At 40.4% G+C, this 27,611-nt stretch overlaps 2 protein-coding genes across 3 annotated transcripts in view; both read left to right on the forward strand.

Moving 5' to 3' along the window:
* The first annotated feature begins 2 nt into the window (after window positions 1-2).
* ctcf (CCCTC-binding factor (zinc finger protein)) lies at window positions 3-16,339 on the forward strand. 2 transcript variants are annotated; one of them, XM_006782261.3, is made up of 17 exons: window positions 3-177; window positions 2,214-2,362; window positions 2,869-3,049; window positions 3,197-3,333; window positions 3,527-3,646; window positions 4,038-4,217; window positions 8,695-8,910; window positions 8,997-9,159; window positions 10,578-10,748; window positions 10,870-11,003; window positions 11,086-11,206; window positions 11,476-11,625; window positions 11,728-11,888; window positions 12,552-12,734; window positions 12,852-12,987; window positions 13,078-13,320; window positions 13,570-16,339. In XM_006782261.3, exons 2-17 carry the CDS (start codon window positions 2,333-2,335, stop codon window positions 13,812-13,814), a joined length of 2,571 nt encoding a protein of 856 aa, XP_006782324.2. In that variant the 5' UTR covers window positions 3-177; window positions 2,214-2,332; the 3' UTR covers window positions 13,815-16,339. The 2 variants fall into 2 exon arrangements, with proteins under 2 accessions (XP_006782324.2, XP_006782325.2); XM_006782262.3 differs by lacking the exon at window positions 2,214-2,362.
* A 2,853-nt stretch (window positions 16,340-19,192) lies between these two features.
* Window positions 19,193-27,611, forward strand: part of carmil2 (capping protein regulator and myosin 1 linker 2) — a 65,153-nt gene continuing 56,734 nt past the window's right edge. Inside the window, exons 1-8 of the mRNA XM_087843372.1 lie at window positions 19,193-19,358; window positions 24,502-24,605; window positions 25,535-25,585; window positions 26,045-26,104; window positions 26,280-26,401; window positions 26,925-27,022; window positions 27,260-27,330; window positions 27,480-27,553. Coding sequence (XP_087699498.1) covers window positions 19,331-19,358; window positions 24,502-24,605; window positions 25,535-25,585; window positions 26,045-26,104; window positions 26,280-26,401; window positions 26,925-27,022; window positions 27,260-27,330; window positions 27,480-27,553 — 608 coding nt within the window. The 5' untranslated portion in view covers window positions 19,193-19,330. The remainder of the gene's footprint in view (window positions 19,359-24,501; window positions 24,606-25,534; window positions 25,586-26,044; window positions 26,105-26,279; window positions 26,402-26,924; window positions 27,023-27,259; window positions 27,331-27,479; window positions 27,554-27,611) is intronic.

Below are 27,611 nucleotides of genomic sequence, written 5' to 3' on the forward strand. Positions count from 1 at the left end.
CACAGGCGCACTGAGCTTCCAACTGCCATTTTGTGGCAGAAGCTACTCTGCTAAAGCAGGAGAAGGATTAAAACAAACTGCGAAGAAGCCCGCATTTTTTCCTAGTCGGCTAAACTTTGTAGCACAGACTCTGTGCTTTCCGCCGAGTTAAGCAGAAGGAGAAACAGACTAAAAGAGGTAAAGTATCACTACTTTTCACATAAGGGGGGAGTTTGCAGGATCTTTAATCGGCCTCTAGGTGTCACGATGGGGCTCTGGGTCCGGGCAGCTCGTCGGAGAGTGTTTGTCTCCCTCTATCGTTATTGAAAACCCTGTCAAAATATGCTTAAAAACACAAGTTACAATAAATATGTATACATCCCGTTGTATTTCGTACGTATTTGTTAAACTATAGTCGAAGACATGTTGTGAATACTCCGTCGATTTGGTTGGAGAGTTTAGGCCAAGGCGTCCATTTTCTCGCTTCTTTGTTTCCCATTTTTGCTACCTTGACGACATCGAACTGGCGGGTTTAAGTTAGTTAACGTTAGCTTGTTTGCATTAATATAAAGTGTAACCCAGACAATCTTACAAGCACGAAATAATTGTTGCGACATTGGCATCGTTTTGGGTGATCCTGTTCACGTTACTTTGAGCTTTAGCGTGTTGCATAACGTTTAATCAAATCTATATTTGGGGGAAAAGAAGCGAGATAGCTGCTAGCGTTGGTTAGCAGTCACTGTTAACAAAGCTAACAGGATCACGTCGACCTGACAGGCTTGAGGCCCTCTGTACCCAACGCCCTTAATACGTCTGAATGTTTCGAAGCAACGGAGTCTCGAAACGTGACCCTAACTAACGTTTTACTCAGCACTTTCCTGACACATCTGCAATACTGGAACCAAACTCTGATTGTTGTGGCCCCTCGTTGCAAAGTACACACACGGAAACGGCAACGCCGAGGCAAGTGCGGGAGAGTGACAAGGCATTCACAGCAGAACGATCTTTGGCGTTCTCGAAGATCAGATGAGCATTTAGCGTTCTTCCAGCCGTCTTCCATTATGAATGTTGCACCTCTCTCCTTTTTAGCCCATCACGACGTGCTCTGAATTGTCGGGTGTTGTTACACCCGTTGCCAGTTCGTCGCTTATTCTAAGCCCACCTAGAGCCTCATAGCCACAGATATATATTACAGCAGAGAGCTCCCTCTACGACTCGGCTTGGAGAGCTACAAAAATACAGCTATATAAATGCATTGAAAGGGGACGACAACTGACTGCTCCGCTCCGAGTGATTGCTGTTTTGTGGTAAATTTGTTCTGCTGTAAATGGAAGGACGTATGAAGGCCTTTGCCAGAGCCTCTCCAGTTTCCCATATTTAGCAAATAAAGACAAATGTGTCGAATCTCACAAACACATTTCAGGGATTGCCAGTATTCTAAAATCACATTGGGGTTATGGTGTTTGTAAGAGTAGTTACACAGCCACTACTTCATCTCAAGTGTATATATAAATACATACACATCTCTAAATGTGTGGTGTTTTAAGGGTGAAAAAGGTGAATTTTTAGCACAGTATTCAGATCTAAGCACATATCATTTCTTGAGCTACCAATGCAATTTTCTCTGGACTGTGTGGTGTGTAAAATGTCAGCATATTTCAAAGCTGATTGTTAGATCTCACCCTTTGTGTACAGTTAAGGGTTTTGCTCAAATTAAACAATTAGCAGTGATGGTGTCTGTGTTGTTTTGCTTCATTGTTAATAAAGTCTAGTCTTATAGAAGAATGGGGGGGTTAGTGCAGATTTAATGAGTCTGTTAGTACAAATTCAGCCTACCCTGAAACATACTGATTTATTCAGGCTAGTACTGGTAAATAAAAGATTTCAGGGGGGGAAACCAGCAAATGGCAGTAGTCGTATATCGCTGATCCTTTATTCTAAGATATTTTTTTAAACCTCTTTATATCAGATTTCACCATGATGTGTAACACTACATAGTTTTAATGTTGTAGTGTGATCTTGCAGCGGCAGAGAGAAAAATACATGTTGAATGTAGACACTTTAGTGCGAAACTTTTTTCCTTTTTTTTTTTCTTTTTTCATTCATAGTACTCCTTCGGGTCCACAACCCTTTTCCCTGCTTTATGATGCAGTTAAAGTCACTGCTTGTGAATGTGCACGAAATACATAAGCATATAGTGCTGCTGTGTAATATAACCCTCTCCTGTCCTTCAGGTTGGCAGGGACAGTCAGGTAGCAGGCATTTGATCGAGCACAGCTCAGGGCTTTCAGCAGCAAAAAAGGGAGATCTCTGGTACAAGAACCCTGCAGACTGCAGCCTAGTCAGCAAAGTCATGTTTAAGCCATTATCCTTTCTATTCCAGGTAACAGCTGTAGTGTTAAGAAAAAGTTGAGCCTCATAAGTTTCACTTTGTTCCCATTCTGAGAGTACAGCTTGATAGTGGCAGCATGGTGTTTGTTTTACATTTTAATATTATCCAGAATCTTAATATTGTACATATCCGGTTCACTAGTTAATGATGTGAAATATTTGAATAATCTGTTTTTCATATTTTCACAAGTTCTGAAAGTAGATGCTATGCATACAGAAATCATGTTTTTATGTGCAATAATCCTCAGTATCAATAGAAATGGGAGAACGTTAAATCAGAAAAATGTCATGTTTTGAGATGGAAGTTTAGCATGCTGGTGAACAGATGCATGATCAAACTGGAACCGGCTACTGATTAGTTTCTTCTCCTTTGGTTTTTATATGGTCATAGTTTAGTCAACTTCTTGTGTTCAGTTGTAAGACTGTATACTGCTGTCCTAGACGAAATATGGCCCCACACTGCTAGAAAATGTTTCTTTCCACAACACAATATTTCAGTTCCTACCCAGCATGGACGGGAGGCCAACAGATGGTGTAGGGGTTGTGGATGTCCCCACCAAAGAGTTTCCGTCCATCCAAGCTGTTCACAGCCAGGATGCCATGGTGGCGGATCTCCTTCAGCAAGCAGCCGAGGCTGGGGGTGTGGTGGAGGGACAAGCTGGAGTTGTCGTAGAACAAGGTTCTTACTCATTTCATATGTAATTTTACCGTTTAGCTGTAAGTAAAAAAAAAATATATATATAGTATTAATTTGTAATGTAAACAGGGACATTTTGACATTAAAACAGTCAAAGGTTTTATCCAACAGGTCTGTTTTATCCAACAGGTCACGGGGAAGGAATGGCAGCAGCCACTCAATCCCAGCAACAGCTAATGGAAGGAGTTGGTGTGGAAGGTGGCACAGGTGTTGAAATGATGGTTATGGACTCATTGGATCCCACCCTTTTGCAGATGAAGACTGAGGTGAGTTACAGTTACATTATTTTACGTTATTTTTCAGGATTTAATAGTTATTTAAACTTAGAAGAAAAATTAAAATATTATGTTTTGATGTCACTTTAGTTTTAGATATGACATTTATTGAATTTAGAGTACCAAGCATGCCTTCCAGAATATGCATCTTTACCACAGTGCTCATTATTATACACAATTGTAGGTAATAGATGCTGCAGTGGGAGGATCATCAGCTGCGGTGGGTGTGGTCGGAGGGGTACCAGGTGGTGCTCACCAAGCTACGGTGACAACTGTGGATCAAACGCAGATAATCACCCTACAGGTACTTTTTTCCATTTCATATTTGTATTTTTTTCTTTTTTTCTTTGACTTTTATCCATTTGTGGTGTCAACAAAGCCAGTAGACTTTTAATATAGTTTTAATTAAGTTTATGTTTTCTATTTGGTAATGTTGTCTATTAGTTTCAGTAGAGTGCTGGTTACACAGTTGAGCAGGCGACACATATTCCTAAAGCTAATGCAGGCCTGTTTATCCCAAGGCCATTTACTCTTAGCACTTCTCTCAACATTCCCGCCTCTCTCCACTGTTCTATCAGATAAGGCAACCCCCCCCCCCCCCCAATATATATGTGTGTGTGTGTGTGTGTGTGTGTGTGTAAAATCTCACTACTCTGTTGAATCAGAAGGCATGATTTCTGTTGTCCTGTCCTCAGGTGGTGAACATGGAGGAGCAAGCCGCGTTGGGCTTGGGGGAGCTACAGCTGGTTCAGGTGCCTGTTTCAGCCACTACTGTAGAGGCGCTTCAACAGGGCAATTTTGTAGACACTACTGCATTGCCTAAAGATGGAGACCCAGTTATCTGTCACACCCTTCCACTGCCTGAAGGCTTTCAGGTACACAGATGTACAGCTGTAAACTCATGCATGACATTTGAAAATTATATATGTACTTTAGTCAAAGGTTAAATTTTTTTTAGTCGTTTAATGTTAAAAATGATTAGTGTATATTCCTTAGGTCAGGCTCAGAAGCCTTTGTGTAAGAGCTGCTGCAAAGCTTTGGTCTAAATTGAATGTCACATTAATGTAAAGGCCACAGCAGGTCAAACACACCTTGTAAGAACACTTATTTATCACTTGACGTGTCATTTATACAAGCAAGAATTGGGCGAAAGTTTATTTATTTATTTTATTTTTATGTGTTTTTTCACACTAGCCAACCATTGTGACCTTTCTTCACATTCCAAAAATTCAGTTTGTATCTATTTGGTTAGATCATCTGTGCCCATAGGTGATCATTAACTAGGCTGCAGTTTATAAGTTGCTGAGAACAGTCGGCCAGCAACTAGACAAGAAGCTTACCTTACCAACTCGGGAAAACATGGTGCAGAGTCAGCAGAATTACAGCAGTCTCAGATAACCTAAAAATATTGTATCTAATAGTTGTGTTGCAAGAAATGATACTAATCAATATTAAAAATTACTATTGAATCAGATACTTTTTTACCACAGTATCAGTACCAACAGTGTTGTTGCTTACTTGACCCGAAAAACAATTGTTTTAATCTTTTATTGTGACAACCTTAACTATGTGAGATATTTTAAAAGCGACTAACACAAGAGAAAAGTTGAATTTAAAAGGGCAAGGTTAATATTCTCTGATTTTTAGGCACATTAGTATATGTGAGGGGGCAAACTCCTCAAGATGGGTGGTGACCATTGTGGGCATTTAGAAGTCGGCCATCTTGGATACAACTTTTGTTTTTTCAATAGGAAGAGGGCCATGTGACACATCACACTTATTGGTAATGTCACAAGAAAAACAATGGTGTGCTTGGTTTCAACGTAACTTTATTCTTTCATGAGTTATTTACAGGTTTCTGACCACTTATAAACTGTGTTCAATGTGCTGCCCATTGTGTTGGATTGTCAATGCAACCCTCTTCTCCCACTCTTCACACACTGATAGCAACACCACAGGAGAAATGCCAGCACAGGCATCCAGTATCCGTAGTTTCAGGTGCTGCACATCTCGTATCTTCACACCATAGACAATTGCCTTCAGATGACCCCAAAGATAAAAGTCTAAGGGGGTCCGATCAGGAGACCTCGGGGGCCATTCAACTGGCCCACGACGACCAATCCACTTTCCAGGAAAATGTTCATCTAGGAATGCTCGGACCTGGCACCCATAATGTGGTGGTCTTGCTGGAAAAACTCAGGGAACGTGCCAGCTTCAGTGCATAAAGAGGGAAACACATCATTATGTAGCAATTTCAAATATCCAGTGGCCTTGAGGTTTCCATTGATGAAGAATGGACCCACTATCGTTGTACCCCATATACCACACCAAACCATCACTTTTGTTGTTCCAACAGTCTTGGAGGGATCCATCCAATGTGGGTTAGTGTCAGACCAATAGCGGTGGTTTTGTTTGTTAACTTCACCATTCACGTAAAAGTTTGCCTCATCACTGAACAAAATCTTCTGCATGAACTGAGGGTCCTGTTCCAATTTTTGTTTTGCCCATTCTGCAAATTCTGTGCGCCAATCTGGGTCATCCTTGTTGAGATGCTGCAGTAGCTGGAGTTTGTAAGGGAGCCATTTGTGAGTAGCTAATATCCACTGAAGGGATGTTCGACTAATGCCACTCTCCAGTGACATGCGGCGAGCGCTACGCTGTGGGCTCTTGCTGAATGAAGCTAGGACAGCCACTGATGTTTCTTCATTAGTGACAGTTTTCTTGCGTCCACATTTTGGCAAATCCAACACTGAACCAGTTTCACAAAACTTAGCAAGTAGTTTGTTAACTGTAGCATGGGAGATGGGTGGTCTCGTAGGGGGTCTTGCATTGAAATCTGCTGCAATGACCCGGTTACTGCGTTCACCAGATATCAACACAATTTCAATCCGATCCTCACGTGTTAACCTCTTCGACATGCCAATGGCTGTGAACAAAGAGAAACTTGTAAATAACTCATGAAAGAATAAAGTTACGTTGAAACCAAGCACACCATTGTTTTTCTTGTGACATTACCAATAAGTGTGATGTGTCACATGGCCCTCTTCCTATTGAAAAAACAAAAGTTGTATCCAAGATGGCCGACTTCTAAATGCCCACAATGGTCACCACCCATCTTGAGGAGTTTGTCCCCTCACATATACTAATGTGCCACAAACAGGACTTTAGTATCACCAACCATTCCCATGTTATTACGGTGTATCCATATAAATGGCCCACACTGTAGAAAGTTCTAACATATAAAGAACTGAAGTGATCAGTGTCTTTAAAAACAATCAAGTGTCCTCTTCGGGTCTGGGTGTCATTAAACTTCCAGTTTGGGTGATATGACAGTAGGAGCATAAAATTTGAGCTCCTGATCCTTTAGGAAAAAAGAGGTCATAAATGTAAACCTACTTTAACTAGTTGACCACTGAACTCAAGAGATGGTATCACTATGCTGAAAGGAAGGCATACAAGAGTGTCCCACTTCAAGATAAAGGCCCTATTTGTGGGGGAAGAAGACCCTGATGAGAGCCACTTGGGGATGGAGGAACAGGATACTAGCAACTCAACTAATCTTCAAACCATCCTCAAAGAGTTAAGAGACTTCTGCCATGAAAACAGTACTGAACTCCGTGAAATTAAAGGCAAAATTGTAAAAATGAGCAAGGGAATGGACCACACTGAAAAAAGAATTACAGAAGCGGAAGAAAGAATGTTGACACCCATGCTAGCTTGCTGGAAACCAGGTTAATGACCAAGAAGGAAGGTCGAGATGTGAAAGAATTCACAGAATAGAAGAAAACTTGCCCAATGTAGCTGCTTTTGTAGAAAATGCATTGAGGGAGAAGTTGGCTATTTCACACATGGACCTGGGGATGGAGAGCGCTCACCACTGTGTCACTCTGAAGCTGCCATGTGCTGCCCTTCAGTGATCCATAGTGGCCAAGTTTGGCAGCTTCAAGGTAAAGGAAGAAGTTTCAAAATTGTCTGGCAGAAAAAGGGGGTTTGTTTTTCAAGACAGGAAGGTTTTCTTGGAACATGATCATGCACCAGAAGTGCTTAGAGAGAAGAAAGAGAAGTCTTTCAAGAGCTCGACAGGTGGTTTTGCTGTTTTTTTTGGCAGTTTTATTTAAACTTAAGACCCTGCAAGTGGCTAAAGACGAAGAATGTCTTTTCCTGCCAAGTACTAGAGATTAGTTTAGGGCAGTACAGATCACAACCTTGACGGACATGTGTAACTCAGTCTGCACAGCACAGTGGAAGGAGATGGAAATATAAAGTCATATTTCATTACAGGGAGTAATGAGTGACAGAACCTGCTCCACCTTAATGAATCCAACCCCTGGATATAAACATCTCTTAGGACTTGGTTCAGTGTGGTCAGAGAGAAGCAACCCAAGGAACTCTATAGACCGATACACTGGATAATATACGACCCTGAATTCAGCCCAAATAAAACTGATAGTTGATTTAAGAATGATATAGATATAGGTTATAGGATAAAAGACATAGGTTTGGTTAAATAAACAATTTACTTAGTGGGACCACTTTTAAAGTACTTTGAAGATTTGAAAGAACAAGGATTGACAAATCAAGACTTCTATAGATTTTCACAAAAATCCACATTATATGGGAAATGTGTTTAAAAAGAAAGATGTTGAAGCAGATGTGTCAGTTGTTTTTAAAGGTTCTCTTAATGGCATATAAATCAATTCAAGGAATTTGATACATTTCTAAAATATACCAAGGATTACACAAATTGAAAGTGTAAAATCATAAGAGCTATAATGGAAAAATGTGAAAAGGAGGGAAATTTTAAAATGGAACCGGAAACTTAGGAAAACATATCAGTACCAGTGGACTTCCTCTCTGTCCTCGAGAGAGTAACTTTCTCCACAGAGAATTAACTTGCTGGAGATCCTGTGATGAAACAAAATGCAAACCACTTACATATTTTCCTGGCTTTCCCACTGATCCTCCGGTACTGGACATACATTAGCAAGAAATTAGGAAAAAACATTTAACGTAGCAATTCTGTTATCATTTGAAACCTTATACTTTGGTTCCAATCTTCAATTTCTGGAGGGTGATGTAAAGAGGTAGTTGTTGAACGTTCTGCTGGTAAGCACTCACTAAAAAGTGGCTAACTATAGTTTCCCCTTTAACTAAGATGCTGCTCACCTTTCTCTACTGGTTCATTAGTACTTAAGTTTTGGTGGGTTTTTTTGCTTTCATTCTCTGTTTTGTTACTCTGGTTAATAATTTTGCACCAAAAGTGCATTTAACTCAATTGTAGTGCCTGTATGTTCTGAATAAAAACTTGAATAACACCCCCTGACTGAGCAGTTTGTGCCTTTTCATGTTTAGGTAGTTAAGGTTGGTGCTAATGGTGAGGTGGAGACTGTGGAACAGGAGGAGGAAGGAGCAGAAACGCAAGCTGACGAGGAGGAAGATGAAGAGGTGGGTAACCAGCTTCTGGAAGAGGGGGAAGAGGAGCCTGTTCAGCCTCCAAATGACGACCCAAACTGGGCTAAGGACCCAGACTATCAGCCACCATCTGGAGTTGTTAAGAAGATCAAAAAGGTAAGAAAGGTGGTGGGATTGTTATTTTTGTAAATGCAGATTTAAGAGACTTTGCTGTACTGGAACTGAACTTACTGTTTGTCCAGGGTAAAAAAAGTCGTCTGCGTTATGCTGAGGGAGACAAGGATATGGATGTCAGTGTCTATGACTTTGAGGAAGAACAGCAGGAGGGCCTTTTGTCTGAGGTCAATGCTGAAAAAGTGGTCGGCAACATGAAACCACCTAAACCTACCAAGATAAAGAAGAAGGGTAAGTAAAGGGCCTTTTCCATTAGCACCTACTCGGATCAATTTGACACCACTTGAGGCAGTACAACTCTGCTTGAGTTGTACATTAGTGTGCCTGGGGTTGTTTTATCTTTGCAGCCCTAAAGATTGTATAATTTTTAAATCCCTTAATGGGTCGGCTCCATCTTATCTTTCTGATCTCATAACACCTTATGTTATTTCAAGGTCACTGAGATCTGCTGACCAGCTATCCCTCCATGCTCCAAAGACTAGACGTAAGAGCAGAAGGGACTGAGCTTTCTATGCCATAGCTCCTAAATTGTGGAATGAGTTACTTCCCCATGTTATGCCTTAAATCTCAAATTTATTCTGTGGTTTGTATGGTTTGTATGTGTGGTGTATCTCTTAATTTATTGTTTAAACCTTTGTTTCATGTGCTTTTTAAATAAATTTAAATGGGTTTGGAGAATAGCACTGCACCAACCCAGCGTAGCTGCAAAATACTTATAACCACAGAAAGTTGAAATACACAGCATAGGAGGATCAGCTGGCTGTTTAGGCTACTGCAGCCATACACACCAGTACGTTAGTGTGTGAATGAGATAAGATAAAATGACAACAGAAACCATTAATGAAAACTCGAGTGGCAATGTTACCAAACATAACAAGCCAGCAGATACAGCCTAAGGCTAAAAAAACCCAATAATATCTAGGTTCCTGTACACTACTGTACCTTACAGTAATATACAGGAACATGTGACAGAAAACAATTATTAAATCAAAACTAGCTTTACTTAGCAAACCTACCCTACAGCCATGTATTTTTTTTTTTTTGTTTGTTTGTTTTGTGCTGCAGCAATTGTTCACTTCGCTCATGTATTAAACACAGACATGTATGACAACAGGCGTTAAACAAGTCGGCAATTCACTGTTCATTTTGAGATTAGCCACAACTTGTGATTTATATAATTTCTTTAAAAATGATTCCCAAAATCTATATATGTACATGGGTTGATAATCCTGGTACTCTAGGCAATTGATATAGTAAGTCGGTTGCAAGGATCCATCTTTGTTTTGCCAAACAAACTTAAACCTAGTCCAGATTCTGCACATTGACTTAATGTGTTTAGACAGGCTACCAAGACGCTTGGACTGTCTTGTTTATTTGTCTTTGATATAAATCAGCTCTGAACGATCAAAACAAAAGTGATCACACAACAAGAATATGAATAGAGATGTACAGTCAGTCCTAACTTAATGGTTCAGCAGCTGTATTTAACAGTTGAAACTTAATATTGTAAGTTAAGACTGTCTTAGTTAAAGGGGCACGCGCCTTTAACTAAGATGTAGATGCAGCTAGCCCCAAATGCATTGCATTGTTTTGCTATACAAACACTGTTACTGAATATGAAATCTTTCGATGTCTTTGTTGTTTGTTAGGAGTGAAGAAGACATTTCAGTGTGAGTTGTGTAGCTACACATGCCCTCGACGCTCCAACTTGGACAGGCACATGAAGAGCCACACAGATGAGAGACCTCACAAATGTCATTTGTGTGGAAGAGCTTTTAGGACAGTCACTTTGCTAAGAAACCATCTCAACACTCACACCGGTAAACATGAATCTGTGGTGTCATTAAAATGTACAACGTTGTACTGTGCTGATAGTTCAATATTTTTTTTCCAACAAGTATGCAAGGATTGCTTCCATATATCTTACATTTATTAATGCAGGAACTCGTCCACACAAGTGCACAGACTGTGATATGGCTTTCGTGACTAGTGGAGAGCTGGTTCGCCATCGTCGCTACAAGCACACACACGAGAAACCCTTCAAATGCTCCATGTGTGACTATGCCAGTGTGGAGGCAAGTTTATCTATTGTCTGCTTTGTGTTCTTGTTGTTTAAGTGTTTACCAAAATGTAACTTTGTGTGTGACTGTTGTGTAGGTGAGCAAATTAAAGCGTCACATTCGTTCCCACACCGGCGAGCGTCCATTCCAGTGCAGTCTTTGCAGTTACGCTAGCAGAGACACTTACAAGCTGAAGAGACACATGAGGACACACTCAGGTAAAGCCGACTCCTTAACTGCTCCTCTCCTGTGTGTTTAAAGAACTGAAGGACAATGAAGTGTTTTCTTTGGTGCACAGCTTTATTGATTGTTTTCATGTGAAAGAATAATAAATTGCTTCCCAAACTAAATTACTCAAGTTAGAAATGGTACGGACTGCTAGTACCCAGTTACTCCAATATTGGCATATAGGCCTCTTTGAGAAATGAGAAAGAAATGAAAAACAGGAAACTGTAAAACATTGTATGTGCTCAATCATCATTCTTAGGAGAGAAACCCTATGAGTGCTACATCTGCCATGCCCGATTCACCCAGAGTGGAACCATGAAGATGCACATTCTGCAGAAGCACACTGAAAATGTGGCCAAATTCCACTGTCCACACTGTGACACTGTCATTGCACGCAAGAGTGACTTGGGTAAAACACACTGCGTAAACACACAAACACACATGGTACTTTACTTTAACCTGCTGTTTCTGCCACCTAATTTACATTCCTGTCATCTGTGTGCTATCTTAGGTGTCCATCTTCGTAAGCAACACTCATTCATTGAGACCGGAAAGAAATGTCGTTACTGTGACGCAGTTTTCCATGAGCGCTACGCTCTGATCCAGCACCAGAAGTCACATAAGAATGAGAAGAGGTTCAAATGTGACATGTGTGACTACTGCTGTCGCCAGGTCTGTAATACTGATATTGTGTGACAACCAGGTTTTTCATATTTGTAGTAATATTATTGTTTCAGTTTAGTATCAAGTGTGAATCATCTGCTCATGTTTAAAAGTCTGAGAGTGAGTCTGGAAGCTGAAGCCTCTGCAGTTTGATAGTAGCAAACTGTACTGGGACAGTATGGTGTTATGGTGGATAACCACTAAAACTGTTTTTGAGGCGTTACCCCAGCAGGTCAGCATGCATGGACACCGAGAATGAGATGATGTAAGATTTCGTTTTCAGGAATTTCATTATAGGATTTTTTTTTTTTCCAATTCATACCATAGGTGCATGTACAAGGAGGCTGAGGGATCTAGCACCGGCAGCCACCAGTATTCTTGACTTCTCCAGTCATGGTGGACAAAGCTAAGAATCTTAGCACAATGACAATACTAATTTAATACATCAATTAGGATATGAATTACTTTGATCACTGCGCTATCACTATTAACTTGACCATTATCGATCCCTGACGTCATCAGCACAACACTACACAGTGTAAATGAGACCATATGACCATACATTCAGCAGTCTGTCAACTATCTAACTGCTGGCCGTTATTGCATGCATGATATATGAAATAATATTTGCTGCTAACAGTGAAAACTGTGGTTTCATGTTGCTGTGTCCAGGAGCGCCACATGGTCATGCATCGCCGAACCCACACCGGAGAGAAACCATATGCCTGCAGCCAGTGTGAAAAGACCTTCAGACAGAAGCAGCTCCTGGACATGCACTTCAAACGCTACCATGACCCCAACTTTATCCCTGCCACCTTTGTTTGTCCCAAGTGTAACAAGACCTTCACCCGAAGGGTAAGGATACATGTGTTTTTAGCTGTCACACATGAAGTGAAAGCTTAGGGTCAACTCCTAGCCAGCTAGTTACTTGCAAGTCACAACACAGACTGTTTACGGGTGTGTTTCTTTTAGAACACCATGGCTCGCCACGCGGAGAACTGCAGCGGTGAGGTGGAGGATGCTGAGAATGGAGCTACAATCCCAAAGAAAGGAAGAAGAGGAAGAAAGAGGAAGATGAGGAGCAGGAGGGATGATGATGATGACAGTGGTGAGACGTGGACGCTGTTTTGGGGTTTATACAGGGCTGTGTTTTTCTGTAACTATGTTCAACTAGATTGTTTTGTGTGTGTTCATTCAGATGAGGATCATGCCGAGCAGGATGATGATGAGGAAGAGGGTGAGGGTGAGGAAGAGTCATCACTTCTACAGGAAGAGGAGGACCCAGAAAGCATGGAACTGGACCAGGCTCCAGCCGCCATTCCTGTACCAGCCCCCGATGAACCACCAGTCAAGAGGAAACGAGGCCGCCCTCCCAAAAATGCCCCCAAGCCTCCAACACCCAGCAAGCCCGTTAGAGTTGCTACCAAAACAACTGCTTCTGGTGAGCATTAAAATACAAATTTAAAAAAGAAGTAATCTAAAAAGAGTAACCTCTATGAATAGTAAAGTGTCCTGCTCTAGCATTAACGGGCTTTCTTTTTTAACTGTAGTGTCTGTGACAGATTAGAAATGAATGTATGCCATATATGTTAGTGATTAATAACCGTAGAAGACGAGTACTCTAGTAAACGAAGCTGTCGTTTTTGATAGTGCTATGGATAGTAAGACATATGCCTGTTGTGCTTTTTAGCTGCTGCCATCATTCAGGTGGAGGATGAGAGCACTGGGGCAGTGGAGAACATCATAGTGAAGAAGGAGGAAGGCGATGCCTCTGCAGCGACTCCTCTGGAGCAGGGAGTGGCCCTCACTGTGGAGGGGGTGGGGCTTGATGAAGGGGTAGAGACTGTTGAGCTTCCTGTGAACGAAGAAACAGCGGCAGCTTCAGCCAACGGAGATTTGACACCAGAGATGATCCTTAGCATGATGGACCGGTGAACGTAACACAGCAACGCACATGTAGCCGGACTATGACTAAAATTACTGCATACTTCCCCATGGCCTTCATTTCGTGCTTCATCCAATGGCAGCCGTTCTGCTAAAATGGCTTCCGAATGCGACAGCAGGAGCAGTCGTGCACTAAGAGTAGAAGCTGCATGTATGTGTTTAAACACAATGTCTTCACATCCCTGTGTGTCAGCCTGTATGCCCATGTTTCAGGTCTCTGCCACACATCCCTCCGTGACCCTTACTGTACACAGATAATGTCAAAGCTAAAACTGCTCTCTGCTGTTAAATGCTTTTTTCCAGTTTGAATGTCTTTTCAATGGCTCTAAGTGGATTTTGCTAATTATTCCTACCCAAAGCCACATCCTGTGCCAGTCTCTACCCACACACCCTCTCCATGTCTTTAATATGAGAACATTATTTGATGGAACTTTACATTCAAGTATTTTTTTTGTTTTTTAGAAGAAGAACTGTGAGATGTCCTGCTTGCAGTTCTTTACAACTATGCTGATTTTGCAAATTCCAAGCCTGTGTGTGTGTGTGTGTGTGTGTGTGCGTGTGTGCGTGCGCGCAAGTCTGGGTATAAATGTAGCTTTTCCTAACAATGACATTATGGTACTTTCAGATGCCATTTTTGCTTAGTTTTGTGATTTAATTTTTTTTTTTCCTAAAGCCACATGGTCACCATAGTGGTGTTATTAGTCAGCTGTTTGTACACTGAGTTAGCAGAATGAGTCTTCCTGTGAGTAGGCATGGGGTAAGTGTTGACATCAATAGAAGTGAGTGATGATAGTTTTTCAGCCTTCTTGTTAAACCTTGTTGTGAACTGAAACTAGCCCCCAGTCAACTTATGTAAACTAAAACGGAAGAGACGGCTCATAAATGAGTTTGGCCATATCACACACGCAGCCGAAACTTCAACTGTTTCACACATGGGAGATATTTGTCATTCATATGTCACTGAATGTTTCTCCTCCTGTCCACATTTTTGAAGGAAAGGGTAGTACACGTCTCATGAAATCCTGCTGGTTGGAGAAAATGTGGATAATCCTGCTTATACAATGTCGTATTATAGCAGTGGTTTTTGAACACCCCAAGCACTTCAGCTAATCCCAGTTCTTACTGTAACAGTCATTATGCATTTTGTAAATCAGTCGCTCAAACACGTTCTTCACCTACAATAATCAGTGAAAACTAGCTGTGGCGGATGGAGTGCATGTACATACACATTTTAACACCATGTTTTTATTATCTGAACATGTGTTGGGAAAGAGACGGCAAGGTTTGCATGTATTTTTCTAAACCTGAGTGTCCTGAGCGAAGGGCCCTCACCATCATGCTTTCATTCTACAGATTAGCATATATACCCAAACCAACCGAATTGATTTCTGCCACCCCCGACTGTCTCTCGGTTAGCTTGTGTCTGCTGTGATGCATTACAGTTTAATTTTTGATCTTTCTGTAGTTGTCACTGTTTCTCTGCAGTTGGTTGAGTTCAATGCGTAGTGGGGCCAGTTTGACTTCTAGTGGACTGTAAGTTGTTGCTTGAAGACGGGTTTGTATCTAAAAACAGAAGTGACTTGGAACTCATTTGTAGGGACAGAATGACCCTTGTGCAAATGCACTGTTCAACATACTGGATCTTATCTGGCCAAGTTGGTCCCCTGCCTTCGTCATCTCTGAGGGAAAGCTGCATTTAAGCCTCTGCGTTCAGTTCTTCATACATTTCAGTTTCTCCATGTCTGCACACTCACACATTAGCCTTATTTTTGCAGTACATCAGTGGCTTTCAGCTATATGAACACTGTGAAAAGTAACTGCTAATGTAAGCTGTTTTCTGCCATTGCTGCACCATCCTCCACCATCAAATTTTCCAGCTGGTAGTGCAGTGTGCATATCATATTTGAGGTTTTAGCTAAACTGCTTTACACTAAGACTGAACCAACTGAGATATTGGAAAAGCCCCATTGATAGAGCTGTTTGGCAAATTGCTACTTTTGTATTTCCATGTTGTCGTTCTCACTTCCACTCAGTTTCCAGGATTCATCAAGATCCAAGTGTCAACAGATAATATGATTTGATTTCTCTGAAGACAGTTGAATTATGGATTATTACAGCCATAAGGTGACTTTAGCTCTTCTGTAATGTAAATGCCCAGTTGTGTAAAAAATGAATCAGATTTGCACTGTACAGTTGTGGTCAGGCATCTTCCTGTGTAACAAGACAAATGTTCAGTTACCTGATCTGTCATATTCATGTCCTGATGGAATGATTTGAGGTTATATGACTGTTCTGAAATCAGTGCGAGGGTTTGGTTTTTTTGTTGTTGTTATTTGTTTGTTTTGGGGTTGTTTTGTTTTTTAAATTCCATATTGTTTGTTTTTGCAGAAAAATTGAGAAAATTGTTTTAAGATTAAGTGTCCCCATTTTAAGACCAAGAAAACAAATGTTTGTGATGTCATTTTTGAAAATGAGAAATTGTACAGCTGATGAAAATTAAAATCATCTTAATGGGCTTATGACTGCATAATTCTGTTCTTTAACTTAAACATGTAGTTATTCAAAAAGGTGGGATTATAAAATACATTTGTGATCAGTTTACAAACACCAATGGGCATGAATGCCATGGTAATTTGGGTCTTTTATTAATTTCTTTGAACTTTTTGGTTTGCTTTTTGTTTTTTACAAGGTAGAATGATTACATATTCGATAATGACTTCAGAAAATGAGAATTAGGTGCACAAGTGAATAATTATTTAGTATTTTATCTGTACATGGTCAAAATCTGCACATCCTCTTCTTTCGGCTGCTTCCTTTAGCGTTCACCACAGCAGCTCTTGTGCCTCCATCTCACACTATCCCTAACATCTTTGCTCTGTCAAACCAGCCCTGTGCGTGTCCTCCTTCACTACACCCATGAACCTTATCTGTGCTCTTGCTTTTTTTCCATCCTACTCTACAGCCAGTGTCTTCAATGCTCATGTCAAAATTGTCTCAGCCTTGCAGCTCTTACTTTGTCTCCAAAGCACTCAACGTTAGCTTTCCATCCGATATACTTGTATATCCTCTCCATAGCAGTCACACACTCAGCACCTCAAGTCCAGGCTGTTGTTTGTTTGTTTTTTTGTTTTCCAAACTATAGATCACAATGTCACCTGTGAACATCTTAGCAGACAGAAACTGCCAAATGTCATCTGTCAACCTGTCCATCATCACTCCATGAAGAAGGAGCTCAAAGTAGATTCCTGATGTAACCTCAACCCATCTGTCCCTTCTACCTCAACACTGCCTTTCTGTCCTCACACTGTACCTGTTCTGTGCCACCCTCACATACTTCTCTGCCACATCTGACTTCCTCACAAAGCTTTCTCGAGACCCAGAAATACACAGTGCGTCTCTTTCCGACCACCTTTTTATTTATCCATCAACACTGTCGTTCTCTCGCTTTTATTTATTCATCAGCTTCTCAAAGTACTCCTTCCATCTTCTCAACACTCTCTCACCCCCAGGTTGTAATATTTCGGTCTCAATTTTTAATCATTGTAATCCTTTCCAGCTCGATCTCTCTACCCAGCCAATGGGTACAAGTCCTTTTTTCCTGCCTTATTTCCTTCCTCACCCTCAACCGATCTCGGCAGATGGCTGCACCTTCCTGAGCCTGGTTTTACTGGAGGCTTCTTCCTGTTAAAAGGAAGTTTTTCCTTCTCACTGTTGCCAAAGCACTTTCTCATAGGCAGTGGTCTGATTATTGGGGTTTCTCTGTTTTATTGTACTGTCTGTAGCCTACAATATAAAGTGCTTTGAGGCAACTTTTTTTTGTGATTTCAATAAAATTGAATTGAACACTGTGGCGGGGGCGTGGTTTGCTGGCCTGCTGCAGAGGAGGGGTGACATAGTGAGCTCTCTGGGCAGCACGGAGGCGGGGAGGCAACAGGTGTACGGGACTGCGTTAATGAGGGAGATGGGGCAGAGGATGCTGGCAGAGAGACGGAGTGGCTGCGTCCGAGGCGGGTGCCAAAAAACCGCAGATTATTTTCAATATAAAAAGACACTAAGCATAACCCGTGTGTGTGTGGGTCCTGTGTCACAAACACCAGGCAATCCACCTTTACTGCTCCATAGGTATCAGGAGAAGAAATGGTAGCTGGTGCTGCTAATCAAATGCACTTGATTAATTGATCATCAGCAAGTGGAAAAAATAAGGCCAGAAGTTTTGGCCGTTTGCTGCTCTGGTGCATTCAGTTCTCCCAGTAAATTCACCACAAGGTTATACCATACATACTTGTTTTGCAGCCACCTGGCTTACACAGCTTGCAGTCATTCAGTTGACCTCCTCTATATGCCAAAGTATTCCAGAGTCAAGCATGACAACATCTGTCTGACTGCTATTAATTATTTAATATTGTCAGCCTATCCCAGCTACTATAAGGCACGAGGCAGTGTACACCCTGCACAGGTCACCAGTTAAAAGGGACCTGTCCAGGGTAACACATAGAGACAGACAACCATTCACACCTATGAAGGTAACTAACCCCACTAACTGCATGTCTTTGGACTGTGGGAGGAAGCCGGAGTACCCAGAGAGAACCTACACAAACATGGGGAGAACATGTAAACTCCACACAGAAAGACCCTGGCCAGGTGCTGGAATTGACCTTGCTGTGAGGCAAACGTGCAAATCCTCCTGGAGCACTTTATACAGAAAAATTCAGTTTAATTCTATGTATTTATACAAATCAAAGTAACAGTTGCCTTAAGGCGATGTACAAAACTGTAAACTGATCAAAGCAGTTCTGCCTTAACTAAATGTAGATAAAACAGTTTGAATGTGCACTTTGGTTCCCCCTGGTGGTTAGAGATAACTACTAATGAAAAACATTTATAATTGATTCCATCATAATAAAAGTAAAAGTCATTAAACCCTTATTATGCGTTCATAAATATTATTTCTTTTATTTATCCTCTGACGTTCAACATTTGATTAGTTCCTAAACTTTGCACAACTTTGTAAAACTGCAGGTTTCCTGCAGTGTGGGGGTTAGCTTCAGTTCCTTCCTGCTTAGTCTTCTCTGTGTTCACAGTGTTATTGACTCACAACATGGAACAGGATGTGAGTATCTACGTTCACAAGCAGAGGGTGCATGCAAGCAGAGCAAGAAAGGTGACGTGTGTGCATGCATGCAGGGTGGAAAGAGAAAGAGGGTTATATGCAGATGTGCTCTGAAAAAGAAATCTTATGGTGGTTTCATGTGTGTACCTTCACACCTTTAGTATCTCCACGCTACATTTTCTTGTTTTACTATCTCCTCTGCTCCCTACTCCTGACTCAGTGCAGTTGGATTTGTACACACTGTTTTATTAGATTAAAATCCGTCTTCTTTTTGTAAATTTGGCGGTATGGACATGCATCTTTCCTTTCGTTATTTCTCTAAGGAGCAGTACAAGATCACAGATTAATTTTTTGTGCATCTTCATATCAATTTCATCGTTGTATTGAAGTCCACAGAATGGAGGCTGTTCCCCAGAACCTGCAAGGTAAGCTGAGCCATTTTCAGCAGCAAAGTTAATGCGCTTTGATATTTCCGATTCTTTGAACATAGGATGATAGCATTGAAACACCTTAAAAGTTTTTACATGTATTTCAACTCAGTTTAAGCTGACCTAGTTAAAGCAAATGCAATCTAATTCAGGGGCTCCAAATGTTACCATACTGGGTAAAAATGGGTGCTTAGCAACAAAATGTGAGACTTTCTGTCACAGAGATCATCTTACATGTATTTATTTTTGTCTAAAACTTCAAACATGCAGTTTTAATGATGTAAGATTATTTATAAAGATGTAAATAATCTGTGCTTTGGTGATACTAGCCATACAACTTTTTACTGGACTAAATCCTGACTTCATAAAAAACATCTGGTCTATACAGCTAAGTTAGGCTTTTCTTTTTCATTGAAACAAACTGTTTATGCCTAAAGGTCAGCTTCTCCTACTTAGTTACCGTCTGTGTTTCCACTTTAACAGTCAGTGACACCAACTGACAAAAAGAAGGAAACGTGACTCAGTGTGTGGTTTGTTAGCAGTGTTATGAACTGAATAAAGACAGTCCGATACCAGGACTCTCTGAAATTATTACTCTGTTAGTGCGCCGATTAATTTCTAAAGAAGGGTGGGTGCACAGCTGACCTTCAACATGCAGCGTTCTGCAGAAATTCAGTGTAATCTGAGCACATGATAGGTATGGTATGTAACATGTCCCTGAATTCAGCACAGCAGTCAGTTGCACTCTGACTGTCAGTATTTCCATGCCATAGACCTTGCCGGTGCCAAAAAAGCCTCTGAATAACAGTGAATCTGGCACTTGTTTGGTGAGGTGACTCCGAGAAATTTCTGTGCCATCTTAAAACTCTAAGCTACCTGAACTTCATTAGAAATGATCACCTAGTCATGTATAATCAGGGTTAGTGTTGGAACTACTAGGGCTCACTTCTGTAAAACATCAAACCCTGATTATACAGCTATTGCATGATAACAGTTTGAATGTTATCTCACAGATGTTTTACTGTCTCTGTGGGGGACGTACCTAATTTCTGTCCTTCAGCAACTTCTGAGCCTCAGGTTCATTTTATATCTGCTGCCCTTTAGATAGATTATTAAAAAACTAATATCACACGCTTTGTAGATGCCGTTCAGGTATGTTTTTATCAGCTTTTATTATTCATCATTGTCTTCGCTCTGTATCTGATTACTTGTAGGAAATTTAAAATGCTACTATTTGGCCACTCAACACCTGATCAATGTGTCCATCTCCTTTCAGTAGCTTACCGTTGCCCACGTCACCTATTTTCAAACTTGTCAGCCTCACCTACAGAGCAGTGTACTGTTGGTCTCTGAGGTCTCCTGAGGATCAAGAATCAAGAGTTTTATTGTCATACACACCATGTGTGAGTTTTATAATATAAATCTGTAATTTTGTATATGAAAAGAATGAGTGAGTGGACTCTGGAGTCTTTCCCTTCTTATACAGGTACATACACAAACCAGATGTTATTGTAACTGCTGATTTTAACTCTGTTTGATTTATTGGGGAATTTGTAAAAGTAAGATATCTACAAAGACCCCTCAAATATATCTACTATATTGAGTTTAACTGAAAGTCATGCACGCTGAAAGTCGTTACAAATACATTTCCTTTCTGTGCTAAAGTTACAGGGCAAGTTTCCATTATTTCAGTTTGCCTCAAACCGCAAAAAAGAGGTTGCTGGGCAGTTTCAGATCTTGCACTACTTTTGCTTCTTTGAAAACTCAATTTCACAAGTTTACCAAACTCTTAGCATTTCACAAATCACTAAACTATCACTATGTAATTCCCTACACTAAAGTCAGAACTCCTGCCTGTTCGTTTTTAAAATGGGCTGGAAATAAGAACCACATGGGTAAATAAACAGAGTTTACAAAGGATGGATGTCTTCATGCCTCACAAAGTAGGTGGTGTTTATAGGTGGTGTTTAAAGCCTGGTAATACGACTGTTTAACACGATGACAACAATGAACCAGCTCAGGTGCTGTAGCTCAGGTGGTAGAGCAGATCAGCTACTAACCAGAAGGTTGGCAGTTCGATCCCAGGCTCCAGTCTGCTTGTCAAATATCTGGGCAAGATACTAACCCCAGGTTGCTCTCTGATGCATCCATCAGAGTGTGACTGTGTGTTAATGTTAACACCCATTCACACAGTTTAGTGGTTGGGTGAATGAATTAGCTGTATAAAGCGCTTTGAGTGCTCAGAGTAGAAAAGCGCTATATAAGAACCAGTCCATTTACCATTCTTAAACCTTCCATTGCACGTGTTGTCACTTACCCTTCAGTCCAACACTGAGGATGCTTTGGAATTTTCCCAGGGCCGCCCTTTGTCGGCCAGTTGTGCCAGTTGTAACTCCTAATAACAAAATTTCTAGGTGCAGTGAAGATGCTGGTGGTGTACAGTGTGGAGGATCTGTGGATCTCAGTTTAGGTTTTTGCAGAAATGGTCCTGTTTGCCTAGTGTCATCTACACTATATTGCCAAAAGTATTCACTCACCCACCCAAATCACTGAATTCAGGTCTTCCAATCACTTTCGTGGCCACAGGTGTATAAAATCGAGTACCTAGGCATGCACCGCTCGCTCTCAGGAGCTCCATGAATTCCAGCGTGGGACCGTGATAGGATGTTACCTGTGCAACAAGTCCAGTGATTAAATTTCCTTGCTACTGAATCAGAGGTGGCAAAAGCACAGACATTATGTACTTAAGTCGAAGTACAGATACTAGTGTTAAAAAAAATACTCCAGTAAAAGTTGAAGTACTGATTCAACTTCTTTACTCAAGTAAAAGTGAAAAAAGTACAGGCTCTGACATGTACACAAAGTAAGAAAGTAAAAAGTAGCTCTTTGGAAGATGTTTCTACCAACTGAGTAGTCCTTCCCTTTAAATCGAACCTCTCTTCTTCCTCTCCTGTCCTGATTTTCTTATCTTTTTCCATCTCTGAGTGAAGTTGGCTCTCTTTCTTTTTTCTGCCTGTCAAATATAGCAGCTGGACCTTTAGCTAGGAACACACTGTGCAAATAACTGCACACAAACAGTTTGTGTGTTTGCTGATGGTTGTTGAACTGATAAAATGTGCATTTGAAATTACCTGCACCTTTAAAATATGACTCCTTTATGCTCCCTGCTCCTCTTTTGTAGCACTAACTAGATGCTGAAGTACTGCTACCACAATTTAAATATCAACAAAAACAAAAATAGCCATCGCACTTTAACCGCTGACGTTTTGCCTCATCCATCTCTTTCTATGTGACATGTCCTGGTGAATAATACATGAACAGGACTGGTTTTCATGTGTTGCTGTTTAGGCTCAAATTGGTTTGATGTTTAGACGCTCACAGTGAAGTGAAATAATAACTCACCTTAAATATGTTAAAATTAATACTTTTTTTTTTTTTTTAAATTAAGTAATAAACCTGTTTTGAAAATGTAAGAAGAAAGTACATATACTTGTTCAAAATGTAGTGAGTAAAAGTAAAAAGTAGTCAGAAAGAAAACTACTCAAGTAAAGTACAGATACCTAAAAATTCTACTTAAGTACAGTAACAAAGTATTTGTACTTTGTTACTTCCCACCTCTGTACTAAATATTCCACAGTCAGCTGTTAGTGGCATTATAACAAAGTGGAAGTAACTGGAACGACAGCAACTTAGTCATGTAGTGGTCGGCCACGTAAGATCACAGAGCAGTCCCTTAGTTTCAGTGTTGGGAACTCTTAATGCTTCAGCATACCAAGTCACTTTGGACAATTTCAGGCTTCCAAATTTGTGGGAACAGTTTGGGGATGATCCGTTCCTCTTCCAACATGACTGCACACCATTGCACAATGCAAGGTCCATAAAGACATGGATGAGAGAGTTTGGTGTGGAGGAAACCTACTGGTCTGTCCTCACAAATGTGCTCCTTAAAGAATGGTTATAAATAAACACTCCTAAACTATGGAAAGCCTTCCCAGAAGAATGGAAGCTGTTATAGCTGCAAAGAGTGGGCCGACATCATATTAAACCCTATGGATTAAAGAATGGGATGTGACTCAAGTTTATAGTTAGGTCCATATATATTTGGACACAAGTTTACATATTCACATATTTAAATAATAGTTATACAATGGATATCATGTGTAGACTCTCAGCTTTCATTTGGGGGTATCTGCATTAAAATTGGATGAAAGGTTTAGGAGGGACCAAGGTAATTGGACAATTGATTCAAAGGCTTTTTCGTGGGCAGGTGTGGGCAATTCCATCATTATGTCATTATTAATTAAGCATATAAAAGCCTGGAGTTGATCTGAGGTGTGGTACTTGCATATGGAAGATTTTACTGTGAACAGACAACATGCAGTCACAGGAGCTCTCCATGCATGTGAAACAAGTCACCCTTAAGCTGTGAAAACAGAAAAAAAAAAATCTGACAAAGAACAGCTCATGATCCAAAGCAAACCACATCATAAACACAGCGGAGGCAGTGTGATGGTTTGGGGTGTATGTCTGCCAGTCCCACTAGGACACTAGTGTTTATTAATGATGTGACACAGGACAGAAGCAGCCGAATGAATTCTGAGGTGTTCTGAGACAAGCTGTCTGCTCAAATCCAGATACATGGAGTCGAACTGATGGGCATCGTTTCATAATACAAATTGACAATGACCCAAAATATGCAGCCAAAGCAACCCAGGAATTTATTAAAGCAAAGAAGTGGAATATCCTTGAATGGCCAAGTCAGTCACCCGATCTTAACCGAACTGAGCATTTCACTTGTTGAAGGCTAAACTTTGGATAGAAAGGCCCAGAAACAAACAGTAACTGAAGCCTCTGCAGTAAAGGCTGGCAGAGCATTAAAAAGGAGGAAACCCAGCACCTGGTGATATGAGTTCATGAGTTCAAGCCTCAGGACTGGGTTTTCACCCACGAATTAGAAATAAACACTTTATTTTCAGTTATTTGGATGGACAACTATCCAGTCCTCCACAGAAGTGAAAACCTTGTTAGCCTTGTTTAAGGTGCTGCAGAAACAGGCACTTAATATTCAAACTGTGAAGATGTCCTTAAAAGTATGATAGCAATAGTGATGGTCTGTCTTTGTGTGTAATCCTGTGAGCAGATCAGATATCAGAGCTGCTGAAGCCTCACAGAGTCTGTCTGGTGACGCCTGTTATTTTGAACAACTCCAGTCTGACAACTGGAAGGTCAACCAACAGGTTTATGGTGAGTATCATTGGTAAAAGCCAATACCTTTGGTCTAATGTCTGTTTCACTATGACTGCTTTAACTAAATCTGAAGCAGATGGTGCTCTTACAGCATCAGCCTCATTACTACTTGTCTGCTAACAGTTTGTTTGCACACAGAAAACACGTTTATGTGGGCACCAGGGCCGCTCTGGCATCGGCATATACACAAATCTGCCAGGAGGGGGCACTAAAAGATCTGTTTTTACACTGCGTGTGATTTAGGGTTAGACAAATATTTTTTATCAAGAGTCAGGATCACTTACAGTTTACTTTCTTGTGGATTAAAGTAAAAATAAATAAATAATAATAATAATGTTTTTAAAGTACTTTTATATTTTGTTGATTTATTTAAGGTGGATCAATGTATTCAAATAAGTTTTATTGTCCATCATTGATTAAATAAAAAAATGGTAAAAATACATATACAGAAAAATACAGATTTTTAAGAACATATATTTATGGAATGATTAATTAATGATTAATGATTGACGCAAAATCAGAGTAAATAAACTGTTGTAAAAGTAATTTGGGCAACATTATTTTGTACCTATTTTGCACAAGAAGCTAAACTTTAGGTCATCCTGACATGTGACCAAATTTCATATGGTAACTTGTTTCCTGTGTAAGCAGAGTGGTAATAATGAGGATGACGCTCTTTGAGCACTAGCTGTCCATCTGAGAATTGCATTCGGCTGCTGCAACACTGACATATGGCACGGTTGCAGGAGCAGCATATCACTTGTGGACCTCAGTGCTACTGTAGTTTGGAGGTCAATGTAAAGGACCAAAATTGCATAACAAGACCTGACAAAATGACACTGTTCCTCTGAAGCTGCAGGCATTGGTCTGTCAGTTTGATATCTAATAGCTTTTCTCTTTGTTTTTATGATGTCTGTTTCTCTTAGGTACTGAGTCTATGGAGAGGTTACGTGGTTATAAACAAGCAACCTATCAGGGTAAATTACAACGTCTCTTTTAAACCAAACTAGCTTAACTTAAACATTGTGTGATGAGGTTTGAAATTTTTCCTTACTGGTTCTTACTTGATAAATTACCATTGTGAGTTATGAGCCTTATGGATTATCCTCTCTGACTAGGACACTGTTTCTGGAGAGAGATAGAGCTGAACGTGCCAAACATTTTCTTTTTATATGTATGTGCATAAATGCCCCGATGCATCGGGTGGTTGGGCCTATGTGCACGGATTCATTCTCACTGTGCATAGAATAAAGCAGTGTAGGACTGGGCGGATATGGCTTGCAGTGTAAAAGCACTGCATCAGTATCAGGCCATTTAACACTGCAGTGAAAGGACGGATTCGGCTGCATGTGTGTGTGTGTGTGTGTGTGTGTGTGTGTGTGTGTGTGTGTGTGTGTGTGTGTGTATTCACACTCATGCCTTTCTCTCATGCACAGGTGGAGAGCACCTTTAGCTACCTGGAGATTTGCGCCATTAATATTCACAGTCACATGAAGGTACACCATTTATCAGTGCCATGCCTATTTCAATATATAACCTGTTTTTACATTACATTTTTATATGCACTTATGCATATATAAAACACACATTAAGACAATATTTGATTCTATAAAAAAGACTCTAGTTGTTATATGCGGAGAGTAACACACGTATGGTACTAATGTGTTGCAGATTGTGTTGGAGACAGACAGACAGACTCTGTATTTCAGTGTGTTACACACTGAAGATCTTGAAGCCATGATCAGTCACATGACCGCCTCATTGAAGAGGATCTTTCCTGATTCTTCACCAGGGTGGGTCCGTCTTGCAGTGGGCTCGTACCAGTCTCAAAGCCAATGGCTTCTCAAATCACAGAAAACATTATATGCTTATTATATACAGTGTGTGTTTTTAAAGATACTCCCCAAGTTTACATACAGTTTGATGAATATAGGAAACAATCATAGACTATATATAAAAGACGTAGCCACTACAATGTCATCAGCTGGTTTCCAAAGGCCTGTTGTTGCACAGTCAATGTGAGCTTGTTCACCTTTGGGACCTTAGCTTTTTGAAATCAGATCTCACACATGGTAGATCTGTCCAACTTTACTAGGCTTTCAGGACAATAAACATGACTAGAAATTCTAAAAGCAACACAATTATATATATATTTAGTAAGACCTTAAGGCCAAAATACTTTGAGGTGTTTAATGAGGGAATAGATCAAGTGAGTCAAGACCTGAATTTCTGAGCTCCCAGTCAATAGACTCTTGGTCTGTCTGCAGAGTATTGCAGTTTCATGGGGTACATTTCATATTTTCCTTTAATCCTCAGAAAGCTGTTGAAGACAATTCCACCCGATCTCAAGGACAGACTCCTCACACTGATTGGTGCGATAGAGGAGCAGATGAACAGTCAGCCTGGCTACTGTGGTGTGTTTCATTTCCCAGTTTTAGATAATTTGTAGTTGGGATATCACTTACTAACATGTAAACATTTATAAATGTGTTGTACATACTGTGATAAAGCTAAAGACCATTTCAGTTGATCATAAACACCTTATGATTCAAACATTAGTAACACTAACTACATGATCACCGAATGTTTTGCATTTCAGAAAAACAAATGAATTTAAAACTCAAACTAATGTATCTTAGTATTGTTCCCAGGAGGATTCTCTGATACCTATGCTGCTTTGTGTGATTTCAATGAGATGCCGTTTAGAGAAGAGATTCAGTGGGTATGTTAATGTTGCAACAACATAAAATCTAGTTATGCCATCTGCACCAAACTTTAGATGACTCACATTTGAAATAAATTCTAAAATTTTAAATCAATTTTAGCACTTTTTATACAAAAATTATAATTAATGTCAAACTGGTTATGCAGGATGTTGACAACATCTACTACATCCACAACTGGAGACAATTCAACCTGCAGGACTTCAGCCACTTAGACAGCAGGTGAGATACAGCATTATGATGGCTAATCCAGTCATACTTTACCGCTGTTACATCCTTT

This window comes from Neolamprologus brichardi, chromosome 7 (assembly GCF_056152115.1).
Source record: "Neolamprologus brichardi isolate AB-2024 chromosome 7, ASM5615211v1, whole genome shotgun sequence".
Classification (NCBI taxonomy): Eukaryota; Metazoa; Chordata; class Actinopteri; order Cichliformes; family Cichlidae; genus Neolamprologus; species Neolamprologus brichardi.